This window comes from Canis aureus, chromosome 4, assembly GCF_053574225.1.
Source record: "Canis aureus isolate CA01 chromosome 4, VMU_Caureus_v.1.0, whole genome shotgun sequence".
Classification (NCBI taxonomy): Eukaryota; Metazoa; Chordata; class Mammalia; order Carnivora; family Canidae; genus Canis; species Canis aureus.
This window is the reverse complement of record NC_135614.1, coordinates 21,132,728-21,148,901: the sequence shown is the minus strand read 5'-3', so window position 1 is coordinate 21,148,901 and position 16,174 is coordinate 21,132,728. Positions and strand designations below refer to the sequence as shown.

The following is a 16,174-nucleotide window of genomic DNA, read 5'->3' as shown; positions in this document are numbered from 1 at the left end:
CCGCTGAGCCACCCAGGGATCCTGTACCTTGCATTTTAAAAAGATGTTTTCCACACTAAGATCAAGTTTAACGTTCACCATTCCACAGGATTTCTATTTTATTGTCAACGATATCAGAACTTGCGAACGGGAACAGTTTGATTGAAACTGATCGAACAGACGAAGTTGTTTGTGTAAACGGCACACAACACTTCCACTTTTCATATCCCTATGTTTACAAAGAGTAATTTCTCTCTCTCCTTTTTAAAAGTAAAACAGGCTTGAACAAGGTGTAGTGGAAAGGGAGGTGGGCAGGGGGTTGGGGTGACTGGGTGATGGGCACTGAGGGGGGCACTTGACAGGATGAGCACTGGGTGATATGCTATATGTTGGCAAACTGAACTCCAATAAAAAAATATTGCAAAAAAAAAAGTAAAACAAGCTTGAACTGCATGACATTCTTCTTGGACAAACATTTCTGTCATTTTAATGTGTTTAAACCGTATTTAGGCAATGTGGAGGTGGCAACTATAATTTGTCTTCTAGGAACACTCTGTCCTGCCTAGTCACTACTCTCAACTGTTCCTTCAGGCTATAAGATCTTACATTGAGACTATAAGAACACATTTTCAAATTCTAATGAAAATCTGCCCACAAAAATGTCTGTTTTATTTCTGGATCCCAGTTATATATTTTTTATTTTTCCCAAAAAAACTATGAGTAGCAGCACACATTTTTAAAAATTTGCTAATCAATAAGTATGAAAGTTATCTGTATGCTGAAGACAACCAACAGTTGGTTCTAGAGTACATGGGTCGTATGAGCATTGAGGGGGAGTTTGTTTATTTATTTATGGTTTTTTGAGGGGGAGTTTAAAAAGTTTTTCCTTAATTTTGCAGTTCTCTGTGCTGCCTTCATAAGATTTTTAACACTCTTAAAATATGTTGTCAGTTCTCCTTATAAAAAGTGATAGTTGATTAGGATGCACAGCAATGCTGTTTCTTTTATACCATTACTTTGCAAGTTATTATTAAAGGATTCAATAGATGGAGATAATCATGCTGCAGCTAATTTGTGTTCAAAGAAGTAGTACTGTTAATTTGACACAAACCTGTAGTTATAATTAGTTTTAGTCCTGATCCTGTTTGAGGGCAGTGAGACATGTCACTTAAAAATATACACTTACAAAAAAATATGTCTATGTATGTATATATGTATGTGTGTGCATATGTGTTTCTATATACATACATATATAATCTTGCCCTTTGACTTGATGGTTATATTAATGATAGCTTGGTGTAGGACCTGGGACAAGGGACAAAATAAATCAAATTTCCCAGATTTCATATTTCTAACAGCTAAATTGGAACTTCCCAACCTCAAATATCTTTGTAAGACTCTGAAATCAGTAGCAACAAAATAACTCCATTTGCTGCCCAAAACTTTAACTGTTAAGTTCTAATAGTTGAGATTCTTCCTCTTTATTGCTACTTTGTTTTTGTTTTTAAGAAAACATAGATTTAAAAGATTCATAGAAGTATAGATCCCATACTTCACATTCTGTTGCTTTGGTGATGTTCATTATTAATTGGACTCACAGAATCCTCATCTTCTGATTGCTTCAGGATAAAATTAATTTTAAAGTATAGTTTATCACACAGTTAAGTTTTAACAATTTTTGTTTTTGCCACCATCGACACATAAAAAACTCCACGATGTTTTGATAACTTTCTGTTTAGAAAGTGTAGTAACTGGAGTAATTGCACTGTAATTTCAAAGGCATGGACACATCCCCACATACTGGTCAAGGACCACATTACATGTGATTTTTGGGCTTATGTCTATTTGAATGCTAGCTGAATTCTGGTAATTAGGGGGTGAAAAGCAAACACAAAGATTTTTAGAGTTATAAAAAATAGCATTTAAAAATATTTCAGATACTCATAACATGAACATTTACTACTGATTCATGCTGGGATACTGAGAAAGTAACTGAAGCCGGAATGTATATTTGAAGCAAGAAAGGAGGTTAGCATAGTTCTGACACTGACAGTTGAGAAATATTCTATAATAAATATTCAGAATTATTACTCTTAATGTTGTAGATTAGATAGCATATATCATAACATATAATATTATCAATAAAATGCTTTTGCTTGAATTAAAAAGAAGGGCCAGAATTTTCTCATCTATGTGGCAAAAGAGCGTGTTTTCTGGGACACCTGGGTGGCTCAGCGGTTGAGCATCTGCCTTCAGTTTAGGTCATGATCCTGGAGTTTCAGGATCGAGTCCCACATTGGGGTCCCCGCGGGGAGACTGTTTCTTCCTCTGTCTATGTCTCTGCCTCTCTCTGTCTCTCATGAATAAATAAATAAAATCTTTTTTTAAAAAAGAGAGCTTTTTCTTCTATCTCACTCACTTTGGGCTAGGCTCATACACAACTAAGATAACAGAAGAAAGACTTTTTATAATGCAATTAAAAAAAACATTTAAGGGCTCAATTATGTCTTCCCAAAATCATATCCTGAAATCTAACCCCCAGTACCTCAGAATATGGCCATATTTGGAGACAGGGCCTTATTTTTAAATTTTTTATTATTTTAAAAATATTTTATTTATTTGACACAGAGAGAGAGAGAGAGAGAGAGAGAGAGAGAGGGAGAAAATATGCACAAGCAGGTAGGGGAAGAAGCAGGATTTCCACCGAGCAGGGAGTACAACTTGGGGCTTGATCCCAGGACTCCAGGATCATGACCCAAGTTGAAGGCAGACACTTAACTCACTGAGCCACCCAGTCACCCCTGAAATAGAGCTTTAAAGAATTAAAGTAGACTGAGTTTAAATGGGTGAGCCCCAACCCTATATGACCAGTGTCTTTACAAGGAGACTAGGACACAGAGAACACAGGGACCAAGGAATGGCCCTGTGATCAGCCAGGGAGAAGGAGGCAATCTGTAAACCAAGGAGAGGTCTTGGAAGAAACCAAAACTGTCAACACCTTGGTGTCTGACTTCTAGCCTCCAGAATTTAGAGAAAATAATTTTCTGTTGTTTATGCCACCTAGTCTGTGATATTTTGTTATGGGAGCCCTACCAAATGAATACAGAAACAGATTCTTGATTTTTCAAACTTAAAATCAAAATGAAACACAATTTCTCCTAGTGAAAACGTGTCTTCTCTCTTCCCTCAACAGCCATCCTCATATTTGTAAATGTCAAGTCAGAAAACTAGTGGTGATCACCCAACATTCCTCCTGTTTTCTGATCCCCTACAAACCATCCATTGCAACCCTGTTAGTCCTATCCCCAAAAGTATGTTTTGAACCTATTTTCTTCACTTTACCACCATCACCACTATTGTAGTCCCCACCACTATTAATTCACTTGAATTATTGCAAAGCCTCCTAAGTAACTTCATCCACTTCACCCTCCTCTACTTCAGCAGTCCTGTCCACTTCAGCAGCAAAAGTCACCTTTTTCTTTTTAAAGATTTATTTATTTATTTGAGAAAGAGTGGGGATGGGGGGCCAGAGGGAGAGAATCTCCAGTAGACTCCCCACTGAGTGCAGAGCCCAATGTAGGGCTTGATCTCAAGACCCCAAGATCATGATCTGAGCCAAAACCAAAAGTCAGATGCTCAACCAACTGAGCCACCCAGATGTCCCCAAAAGTAATCTTTTTAACACTTAAAATTGTTGCCCCTCTCTCCTGGCTTAACCCTCTTGAACAATAGTTGCAATAAAACCCTTTAATATGATCTACTTGACCTAGCCTCTGACTATCATCAAACATATCTCATGCCCCTGAACTCCATCTACTCTGATTTTCTTTCAATTCCTGGAAAATGCCAAGTTCCTTCCTCCCTCAAAGGCTTCACTTTGCTTCCTCCATTTAGAATGTTTTCTCATCTCTCTTTCCATAAGGCTTGACCCTTCTCTTCGTTTTTTGTTTTTGTTTTTTGTTTTTAGATTTTATTTATTTATTTATTTATTTATTTGTGTGTGTGTGTGTGAGAGAGAGAACAAACACAAGCAGGGGGAGCGGCAGGCAGATGGAAAGGGAGAATCAGGCTCCCTGTGGAACAGAGAGCCTGATGCAGGGCTCCATCCCAGGACCCTGGGATCATGATTTGAGCCAAAGGCAGATGCATAACTGACTGAGCCACCCAGGTGCTCCTGTTTTCAATTTTAATAGTAACTCCTCTATTGAAGCCTTCACTGTCCATTCTATTTCAATGACTTACTCTATTCTCCATTTCTATCTTTTATTTATCTCCTTGATATTTTTACAGTTTGAAGTACTTTTATTCGGTGCCTACTTGTTTTATATATATCTTACTAGAAGAGGGAAGACAGCACAAGAGTAGGTGTTCAGTATTGATTTGTTCAAGAATCTTACAGATCTGCCTGCCTTTTGTACATTTCAGGCTGAGGCCATAATGCTAGGTCAAAGACCAAGAAGATGAGATAAACACTAGGCCCATGAAATTGGATGAAAAGATGGAGGGACTCACTGAGGGGCTGAAGTAAATGTAGATGGGTAACTGCTTAATTGAACACTCTGAACTTGGAAGGCAGGAGTGGGGAAAATGGCTGAAGGAGGTTTGTCCAGTTGTCCCCTCACGGCAGAACCTATGATTTGGCAGCAATTGGTGACAAATTCTATCAAAGTGAACAATAAAAAGATTAACATTTGCACACATTCCATTTCTCCAGTTTTTGGAATTTAGGTTGTTTTTAACTTTTGCTACTAGAAATCACAATATCACAATAAAAATCTTTGTTCATAATTTTATTTGCTGCCTCTTTGTTTTTATCTATTTTTCCTATTAGAATTGGGACATGGCACACAGTGGGTGCTCACAATAAAGATTTGTTGACTACATCTTGTATTTTCTTAGGACAGAGTCCAGGTGCAATATAATACAGATAAATAGTTTAGTACAATGTCTCATAACAAATATTGTTAACTATTGCTGAGTGAAATTTACTAGCTCTTGAAATATTACTGGCAAATTTATTGATAAAAAGGTTGTGATAATTTATGCTACCAATACTATTAATAAATTAATTCAATAATTTTTTTGAGTACTTGCTGTAGATTAGGAACTGTTCAAGATACTTAGAATAGAGCACTGAGTAAAACAGACAAAATTCCTGCCTTTATGGAGTTTTCATTGCAGTGGAGGAGACAAAAGTTATATATCTTCCTATATAACACAGCTGACCCTTGAACAATGTAGGGGTTACGGGTCACCTGCAGAATCCATGTATAACTTTTGACTTCCCCAAATACTTAATTACTAGCCTACTGTTGACCAGAAGCCTTACCAATAACATCAACAGTTGATTAACACATATTTTGTATGTTATATGTACTATATACTGTATTTCTACAATAAAGTAAGCTACGGAAAAGAAAATTTAAAAAGTAAAAAGTCATAAGGAAAATACATTTACAGTACTTTATCATGAGGAATTCATGTAAGTGGACTCATACAGTTCAAACTTGTGCTATTCAAGGCAAGCTGTATATACAGATTGTATATAATTGATTATTTTAAAAGATATCAATATATGACATGCAATATAATAAATATTATACATTTATGTATTATACAATAAAATATCAGGTAGTGATCATGGATATGAAATAAAAAAAAGCATGGTAAGATTCTAGAGAGTTGAGGGTAGTATATGGATAGGATGGTCAAGGAAGACTAGAGAAGTGACCAGTAGAGACATAAATGGAAGTGAGGTGAGATCCAGTGCAAGCAGTGTGTCTGGATAGAAAGGAAAAAAGGGTAGAGTGTGACAGAATGAATATCTATTTTATGGTCTTTCAACAGTCTGGGCATTATTATTATTATTAATGAAAATAACACAATAAGTAAAAGGTATTTTACATTTCTTCTAAATTAAAATTACATCATTATTGGTGAGATGAAATGCTAAATAGTAATAACTTCTAAACACTTGCCAGGTACAGTGCACTGTACATGTTACCTTATTAAATCCTCACAACCCAGTGAAATATGGATCATCAACATTCCCCACCTATAGAAATTGTGATTGAGAAGTAATTTTCTGTAAAACAGACCATTAATAAATGTCTTTAGGTATCTTTGAGAAGATAGAAGGACAGAAGCCTGAGATGGTCTGTAGCCTCAGGCTCTGAATCCATAGAAACCAGCACCAGAGGCCATACTCATTTATCTCATGCTGCTTTTATACAACAAATTTACATTATCCAAACTACCCTCTGAACCGACACCTGTCTTAACTTAAAGGTTGTTTTCTAAGATCTTGCACCATAGTTTCATAGGTTTATAAGGTTAAAAAAAACATCTAGAAATGTCCTTCCACTTTCTAACAAGCAAGACTCATCTTTAAAAATATTCCAAAGATGCATCCATATGGCAGGGATAGCTGTCCACTAATTCATGCTTTCTCTTCCATAAAGGAGCACCTGGCAGGGTGCCTGGGTGGCTCAGTCAGTTAAGCATCTGCCTTCAGCTCAGGTCAAGATCAGGGTCCTGGGGGGATCCCTGGGTGGTGCAGCGGTATGGCGCCTGCCTTTGGCCCAGGGCGCGATCCTGGAGACCTGGGATCGAATCCCACGTCGGGCTCCCGGTGCATGGAGCCTGCTTCTCCCTCTGCCTGTGTCTCTGCCTCTCTCTCTCTCTGTGACTATCATAAATAAATAAATGAAAATTAAAAAAAAAAAGAACTGCTTTAAAAAAGATCAGGGTCCTGGGACTGAGCACCGCACTGGGCACCCTGCTTGATGGGTAGCCTGCTTTTCTCTCTCCACTGCTTGTGCTCTTGCATTCTCTCTCTCTCAAATAAATAAATAAATAAGATCTTAAAAAAAAAAGAAGTACCTGGGAACTCAGACTGTAGTGTTTCCCAGGTCCTTTGTATCTAGGTATGTGGTTCTTGCAAATGTTATTGGTGCAGAAGTGGTATGTGGCATCTCCCCAACAAGGGTTTTAAGGAGCTCCCTGTGCCTCCATCTCCCAAGGTTCCTAGAAATCAGTTTCATCACTCATTAGGAACACTCAATTGGGCTGTTAAAATATAAAAGAAAATATACTTCCATTAAATTAAGCCACTCAAGTTTTAGTGTTTATTTGTTGCAATGTCAAGTACACATCTTAAAGATATCATATCCCACAATTTCCCCCTTTAATGATATATTGAGACATCAAATCCTTAAGGTAAAAAAGACAACAAAAGTCCAGGGCAATGAAGCTATCAAAATAAAAACAAAGTATGTTTTTGTTAGTATCCCACCACTCCCAATATGGAAATTATGCCTTCTTTACTTAAGTATCTTGACATTTTTATGCTTGTTTCTATAATACATTGTTGTGGGTTGAATTGAATCCCCCAAAGATATGCTTCTCTCTAAATTCTAGTACCTGAAAATGTGACCTTATTTGGAAAGAGGGTCTTTGCAGATGTAATTCAGTTAAAAAGAGGTCATAATGGATCAGGGTGGACCTTAACCCAATGAATGGTGTCCTTATAAAAGGGAAATTTGGACATGGACACACCAGGAAGAACATCATACAGAGATGGAGGCAGAGATTAGAGTGATGCATCGGCAAATGAAGAAATACCAAAGATTGTCAGCAACCCCCAGAAGTTAAAAATGTATGGAGAGTATCCTCCTCGGAGACCTCAAGAGAGAACCAATCCTGCTGCAACACTGATTGCCAACTTCCAGTCTCCATAACTGTGAGACAGCAAATCTGTTTTAATTCATCCAATTAATGATACTTTGTCATGGCAGCTGTGAGAAAATAATACACATACACATTCTAGCACAGACATTTCCTAATCTGAAATTGATTTTTCAATGAAATAAAGAAACGTGGTTTATTGAGGAAAGCTTCCTGAGCTCTCAACATTCACTCTGATGTCACAGGTTCTAGCAAAGTCTAGCAAAATTTCAGGAGTACCTTGTTTCAAGTTTTCCTCATTTTTAAGAGACTGTTATGAACACTGCCCTAGGAAAGCCAGATTCCGTTTTTATGAAGCAAGGACTCCAGTCACATGCACTGCTTAATTTTCTCTGAATGAAGGAGGCCCTGCACTGTGTAGTGTATCTTTCAGGCAGAGCGCAGAAAGCGATTGCAGCCATCACACCAGGAGCCTGAACTGGTGGGGCGGATACATTTGCCAGCTGGTTCAGTCATTGCTATGAATATACCTGGCATCCTCAGATTAGCTCCCGTTGAGGCTAAGGGTATAAGAAAAGGTTTCACCCGTCTTTGTATTCGGATTTGTGATGTGTATCTGCCACTCCAAATTCTCTTTGGAAAAAGGAAGCATGACCTAATAGACTGGAGCCTCTAGGGAGAAAGCCAAACCAGCAAACGGAGAGATTTTTCTTCACCAAAATGCCATTCAGCGCGCAGAACCTTTGTTACAAGACACGCAAAACACTCCCAACCGCCTTGGCCAACTCCAACTTCTGTATTTGGCATTTTCCTCCAAGCAACGCAAAGCAGCAACACTGCGCAGGCGCGCGAGTCGAGGTGCCCGGGGAGGATTCCAGCGCAGGCGCGTGGACCGGGAAGTGGGCGGGCTCGTGCGCGTGCTCCGTAGCTCACTTCCGGCCTGCCCCTCCCCCTCCCCGCGTACCTACCTTCCCCCTTTCCCTTCTCCTCCCCAGTCTCTTCCCCAACTCTCCCCACCCCTCGCGCTCTCCGCCCCGCTTGCCGCCTGTCCCTCCCCGCCCGCTCCATCCGGGTCGCTGACGGCTGTCTCTGGACTGGACAGCGGCGGCTGCTGTTTTTCCCTAGGTACCCGGTAAAGTTTCACAGGAGCCAAGGAGGGGAGCCGCGGAGCAGCAGCACGGACGCCGGAGCAGCTCTGGTGTTCGTCGCCGGCGGCTGAAGGAGGAAGGTCCAGGAGCTGGAGACTTGCCTCAGCTGCCGCTTGCCTCAGCTGCCGCGCTGCCTCACTCTCTGGGGAGGCGCCGCCCCCCGTCGCCCTGGGCTTCCCCTGCCGTGAGGGGCTGGGTGAGTCGTTGCCCCGGTGGGTTCGGGGGCGTGTGACGGCGTTAGGGAGGGGGCAGGCCGGGCCGGGCGGATACAGGCCGGCTTGGCGCTGGGTGCTTTCTCAGCGCTTCCTCAGGGTGGGGGGCGGGGGGCGCGGCGCGGACGGTGGGGGATCTCGGGCCGGGGGGCTGGAATGTCGCACCTCCTTGGGGAAGGGCCTCCCTCGGATTGAGGGCCGCCGAACTGCGGACCCTGTCGGTGGCCTCTGCGGCTGCTGCGAGCGGGCGGCTGCCGTGGTTGGCCGATCGGCCCGCGGGGCTGGGTGTGTACGGACGATTTCTCTCTCCTGGTTCCCGTGAGCTGATCCGAGTGCCTGTTCGGGGGATGATGGGAATAAAGTGCTGCTCATTCCCCTACCTGTTGCTAGCGAGAGGACGCCTTTTTCATATCTTCTGACTTTTTAAAAGAAAAGGATGATTAACCCTCATGCGCTAAAATATTTGAGGTATTTTTCTGTCCTCTATTCTTAAAAAAAAAAAAAAAAAAAAAAAAAAAAGGTTAGACAATGCAGAACTCTTGGGAACCATCGAGTTCCGATGTCCCAAAAGAATAAAACCAAACTTTTCTGAATGGATAGGTCATGGAATGGACAGCTTTGGTAATAGCTAGCCCGAACGTAGGAAAGTTGGATTTTGAAACTTCTCAGGTTCTGTGTAAGGAATGTGGGTGACTACAGCGGGAATAAGGCTGACTTTCTGTAATTGTTATTTAGTAACGTGATGTGTTTAAAAATCTGTGTGGGTTTGCATGAAATGGACTCTTTGATAGGCGTCTTTACAAGGGAAGAAATCTTCAGTGTACTGGAAAGTTCTACAGATTTCGCCACCAGACTATTAATGCCCCATCCCCCCATTCTTGTTCTTGAAAAATCGGCAGTACTGGGGTTATTTGCAGTTTTTTTTTTTTTTTTTTCCTCCCCGTTTCCAAATACTTGTCTCAGAGGTGTAGATAGATACAGATTGCCCACGGGAAATATTTTTCAGTCAGAGTTACCATTCGTAATAGAAAATGTTGGATTGGGGAGAGCATCTTGATATTTAAACCGCGTATTTTCTTTTGTGAGTATGTAATTACGTAGGTTTAGTTTTAAAATTAAGTGATGAGGTAGGAGTATTACTATTTTGATCTGTAAAATGTCTTGGGAGGCGATTGTCTTAAGATTGAGGTTTGAAGAGAGAACCGTGCTGTTCTGTAGGGTGTGTTAGTGTGAATAATTGGAAGATTATATAAATTGTGGGAAGTTTAAAGTTTCCATTATTGGTTTTATTTCTGTTACAAATAACTTCAGTTTGCTGATGCAGAGGTGGGTATTTAAAGGCTTAATTATGTTAGGCTTTGAGGGGGATTGCAGGGTTTTGTTTGTGTAGTTGGCACAGTTTTTCACTGTGTATATATTGATTTGGGGGTAGTGGGTAGATGTTTTATTTCTTGCTCAGAGTGAAATGATTTCACAAGGTAGCAACTCTAGTAATAAGTTTTAAATTTTGCAAAGAATTGTGGAGAGAATTTTTTTGTAAATGATTCTATATATTTCTAAAAATACAGTTGTTTGGTTTCTGAAACCGGATGATACTTATGTAGCATCTGATAAAATAGGTTCCATGTTTACTATGCAGTAATTACTGTAGCATAGCACTTGAGAGAATAATTATACGTGTTTTCCTTGAAGTCATATTAACTTTTTTTGTATCTCTTCAGACATAGGGATACCTCCAACTTTCCAGTGTTTCAGAAGGAAGGTTTTTATTGAAACTGGAAGACCAAAAGAATTACAAACATGTTGTGCTGGGGAAATGCATCTTTTGGACAGCTAGGTTTGGGTGGAATTGATGAAGAAATTGTACTAGAGCCCAGAAAAAGTGACTTTTTTATAAATAAAAAGGTCCGAGATGTGGGATGTGGACTCAGACATACTGTATTTGTCCTGGATGATGGAACAGTGTACACATGTGGATGTAATGATCTAGGACAGCTGGGTCATGAAAAATCCAGAAAGAAACCAGGTAAGTTGAAAATTTTGTTTGCTCTAATAATTATATCATCTAAGTTTGAAATGTCAAGGAATTTCTTTAGTACTAGACCTATGTTTTTTTATTAAGCTTTAAAAGCAGAGCTGGAGTTAAATATATCCTTTACATTTGCATGCTTCTAAGTACTTCAATTACTTCGTGGTTTCTATTTTTTTAAACTGTTGTTATAAACCCTTATTGTATGAAACTTTGGTTTTAGAATGTAATTATTATGTAAAACAATAGAGAAAATTCAGCATGCCATGTGGATACCTTTTCTTTTGGACAGATTATATAGGTATAGAGCATATATGTAGGTCCTGTTTAATAAGTACTATTCAGCTACCTTGGCAGATTTTAAATGCATGATCTATCGTGTTATTTTCAATACATCAGAAAGAAAAGTAAATAAGATGGAAGCTTGCCTAAAATATATCCTAATTTTCCTATTGTTCTCCCTATTGTTGTATTTTAAATACAAGATTTTATTTGGTTTAGTTAGAAATATCTTTTATTCCCCTAATTTCCTACTTTCAAGTAGAAGCACTAGCTATTAAAAGTTTTGTGACTATAATATGTCCTGATTTTGTAGTTGCTGTATAAGCCAAATGTAGAATAATTTTTAGTGTATAACGAGAATTTTGAGGGATTTGTTCACACATCATGTTCTCTTTCTAGATATACAGACGTATTTTAAAATAAGATTATTACCACACTTAGAAATACTGTTAAGTGAATTTTGCTCTTAATTATGATTACTAAAAGTTAATTTTTAAGGTGGTAAATTCAGATAGGGCCTCCGCTGTACTGATTTATAGTTTCTTCTTTTAACTTTAACAATAATGGCACTTAAGTATTTTCTATGGAATTATTTTTTCTTTACCACTTCATTATTTAAGTGGCTTCTATTGTTAGTCTACTTTTGAGAGGTAAATGTAGGTATAAAATAGTAAAATATTAAATATTAAATTAAAGCATGTTATTCATCTTCCATATCATCTCACTACCATGCCAAACCTCACCTTTCTAACTTGTAAATCCTGTATAGTTTCCATCCTTTCTTTTTGGTAGGATCTTAATCTTTTTCCTTCTGCCTTAATTTGTAATTTAAATCTTTTGGATGAATGGTAGCAGTCCTTTAATACAGTAGGTTTAATAATTGCATAATTCAAGTTAAAGTGGCAGCTGTCTTATATTCTACCTCACTAAGAATGTTTTATGGAATCTTACCAGAATTTCATAATCTTAGGTATTGAGGTTGTGGTGTGTAGACAATGGTAATTTATTGATATGTATTTGCTATCACTGCTTCAGAGGCGGATGTATCCTTTACTTTTTTTGCTTAGCTTGGAATGCTGCCTCAAGTTAAGATTTTCATGGTTTTGGGGCTATTGCCTTTTTTATACTTGACATGCTCAACAGAAATAATTGAACATATATCTCTGTATTGCTTTAGTAATTTCTGACAGGCCACAGGACAAGTAAAAGGTACAAAGCCAGTACAAAGAAATTGGTAATATGGTTACTGAAATTTACTAAAGTTTAAATTTTTTAAATGTCACTGAGCATCTGTTTTGTGTCCAGGACAGGGTAGACACTGCATTAGTAGGATGTGTCTTTATCAGCTTTTAACTCTGTAGGTAAGATTCTGAGAAACTTAACTAGCCAGAAGAGGGTTTTTTGTGGTCATGTTGACATTGTGATGATTGCATTGTGACATTTATATCACCGTATTGATTTATTTTGGAAACGTTATTTGGTAATATAAAGTTGGGAGGGTGGGTTTACCTAACTTTCAGTACCTCTTCAGGATTGCCGTATTGTCCTGGGTACATTTATGGACTAGAAAAGTGAAAAAGTCATGAATTTTGTCTTCGAAAAATTTACAGCCTGATTTGGGAGATGTGGCATACATAAATGAAATAGCTGGAGAAGATTGAAAGTTGACATGATATGATAGTGTCCCTGAAACTGGGAAATTTAAATAATAGGAAATGTCATTGTGGGGTAGGTTGAAGATTTCTGGAAGAAAATAAAGTCTTAATTTTAATTCAACCACTGATCACATATGTAGTCAGTAAGTCTGGAACTGAAATAGTTTTTAGTTGTATAGGAGAGGAGCCTGATCTTGAGAAAAGCTTTTTACTGGAAATCCAGGTTCAGCAACACGTTGAAGTATATCTGAATTGGAGAGTTAGGAGAAAGTAAAAGTTCAAAAGGTAGCAGTTGCTCTGATAGGGACTTTTTTAACCTCAGTTTTGATTTAAGGTGTTTGAGTGGAAACCTCTAATGTTTTTAAATAAAATTATTTCCCTTGGGAATAAAGCTTTAATGATTTAAATGTACTCCTTCCCCAACTTTTTTTTTTTTTTTTTTTTTAATTTGTGAGTTTGAGACCTGAATTGGAAGGTAAGGAGTTCTTATTTAATTGGTTTTAAAGTTTTCTGTTAATTGAGTGAGTCTGATTTTCTAGAACCATGTAATAAACATAATTCATTTCATCAGAGCTTTGAACTGACAAAGAATATAGAAAGGAGGGAGCTAGGAATTGTTTCCTTATTGATAACTGGCTTTATAAACATATTAAATATTTTGTAATAAGGAGTGAAAGAGAAAGGTGGCTTCATTCATTAAGGATAAGCTAATCTTGAGAGTTATACTGTAGTAAATAGATTCAGCCTACCTATTGGGAGAGGTTTCCATCCTGAAAATTTTAGGAACCGCATAGGAAAGGCTCACTGATACTCTTTATTATATACCAAGAGTACAGATTGTGTCCATGTTCATCTCCGTTCTCTTGTATATGTATGCCCCTTGCTATCACTATGAGCTCTTTTTGATAATTTCCAGAGGGGTGAACATCTGTTTCACTTTTGTGTATGTATTTTTCCTTCATAAAAATTTTTTAAAACTCTTTTATAGCTAGTGGCTCTTCATTTCTTAATTCATAGCTAACAGGTAAATATATCTGATCTTTAATATGCTAGTCCGGTTTATCTAAGTAAATTGTTTTATATTTCCTTCCAAATTCATTTCTGAATATTTTAAGTATAGGAAGTGTACTTTTTTTTTTTTAACAAGATCATTTGTTCATTGTATATTCAATAATAGGTATTATTTTTGGTAACCATAGTCCTAATGTTTTGCACATCTACTTCCATTTGTTTCATGTTAGAAACAGTACTAAATATTTTTTGACCATAAATTTGTAAATAATATGATGTAGTCCTCTTAGAGATGATTGTTTGATAGCTTTTCATGGTTTACAGAGTTCTTTCAGTTAGAGTATCTCATTTAATCCTCATAACAGTCTTGTAGCTAGGACAGGTGTTATAGTCCCCATTTTACAAATGAGGAAAACTGAAGTAAAATGAGATTAAAAGACTGACAGTTAGTAGGCTAACAATGTTAAAGGAGCACTCTAAATCCTGTGGTTTTATCTTTATCCCATGAAGGTTTTCCCATGCCATATTTAGATGATGAAACAATGTTTATTCATCTAGGAGGAAACTAGTTTCCATCAGTATTTTAATGTAATTCTGAGGTTTAAAAAAAAAAAAAAAACTCTTAAAATTTTACTCTATTATAATCAATGTTACACAATGAAGATACCATGTTTTACTATCTCCTCCCTTCTGATGTGTAAATTCAGAAAGAAACCATTTTAGGAACTATATAAGAAGGTTGAGCGTTGTGTTTTCAGGATGTAATATCGTGCCAACATAAACTAAAAATTCAAATATATATATTTTATTCCTGAACTGAAGACTAGCTTGATTTGCAAAGTCAGCGGCAGATAAAGTTTTAAATAGTATGATAAACATGTTGTAGCTTATGTTCAACTCTTCTACAGAAGTTGTAAAGATGATGAGCATTGATTGTTTCCTGTATCCCAAAATGGTGATTTCTACTGTAAGGTCAGTCCAATGAAAGCATTTTGGTCATATAGCAGTAGTTACATGCTTGCCTTTTTGCTTCATCATTTTCTGACTTGCTCTCTCTGTTCATAAAACATAAATCTTTACATGAACTCCTTAAAATATAGTCAATTTAAAATAATAGGAAAATAAATGTATAAATATGTGAAATAAAATTACTCACTTTGAGAGAAGATTAAAAATACCAAATTATCCCACATATTTCTTATTAAACCAAAGCATATAATATCAAAGAAGTTTATTTTGTTTTATAACTCTTAGTTTTCATGATACCTTCTAAGGATGAGAAGGATGTGGATGATATGAAGACTTGAAAAAAGTAATTACTTGGGACAGGAATGGAGGCTTGTTTTGGACACTTTACTTTGAGGAAGGTTAGTGCCCAAGAATCACAGTGTCAAGGGTAGGAAAGAAAAATCATAATGCAAACAGATGACTACTGTTAGAGAGATGTATAATAATACTTTACTTTGTGTAGGACCCTACATCTGAGGAATTTCAAGAGCATTACACAATAACTCATGGTTCCTTTCAAAATGCTTGTGACACAATTTGCAAGAATTATCCTCACCCTTAGGGGATAAATTTACGGAGAAATGGCAGCACAAGTTGGTAAGTAACTTGTCAAAACAGCAGGTGACTGGTGAACATCTATAAATTGAATCTGAAAATTTAAGTCTACCAGTCACCTACCTTATTCACTAAATTGTTCTTATGTTTAGAATTATTTACAGTAATATCTTCTATTTAAGGAAGATCAAATACTAATTTGTTTCTTTGCCATTTTATGTGATGGCCTTTTAAAATAAATCATTATTTTACCAAGATGTTTGCATTGTGTTACCACTTTGGTACTTCATTATAACCTTGTGTGGTATGAAGAATATTTAAACAAACAACTATGGTAACACCTAGTCTTTTCTCTTTCTTCTGTTATATATCACATTCTATTTCCCTTTGTTGTCTTATGCTATGCTATGCTACTATCCAAGATCCATAGTAATTTCCAGGTGTGGTGGATTTGGTGTCAATATTGGAACTTGGATTAGTTATATTTTATCAAGTCTGCCATGTATCTCTTTGTAGGATGCATTGGTTTGATGAATGCTTTATAAAACCTTTAACCCACAAAGAAGACAGTTATAGTAGTAGATGCCTAATCTGAGCAGTCTAACAAAT

At 37.4% G+C, this 16,174-nt stretch overlaps 1 protein-coding gene across 13 annotated transcripts in view; it reads left to right on the top strand.

The window, feature by feature from the left end:
* Window positions 1-8,618: 8,618 nt before the first annotated feature.
* The window catches only part of HERC4 (HECT and RLD domain containing E3 ubiquitin protein ligase 4), a 137,451-nt gene continuing 129,895 nt past the window's right edge, over window positions 8,619-16,174 (top strand). For 5 of the 13 annotated variants that reach the window (XM_077894710.1, XM_077894708.1, XM_077894707.1 and 2 more), the window contains exons 1-2: window positions 8,620-9,009; window positions 10,747-11,051. In XM_077894710.1, the coding sequence (XP_077750836.1) occupies window positions 10,826-11,051 (226 nt within the window). In that variant the 5' untranslated portion in view covers window positions 8,620-9,009; window positions 10,747-10,825. Of the gene's footprint in view, window positions 9,010-9,415; window positions 9,494-10,746; window positions 11,052-15,350; window positions 15,370-15,473; window positions 15,608-16,174 lie in introns of those variants that run through there. The other 8 variants (XM_077894705.1, XM_077894711.1, XM_077894703.1 and 5 more) reach the window with 6 other exon arrangements.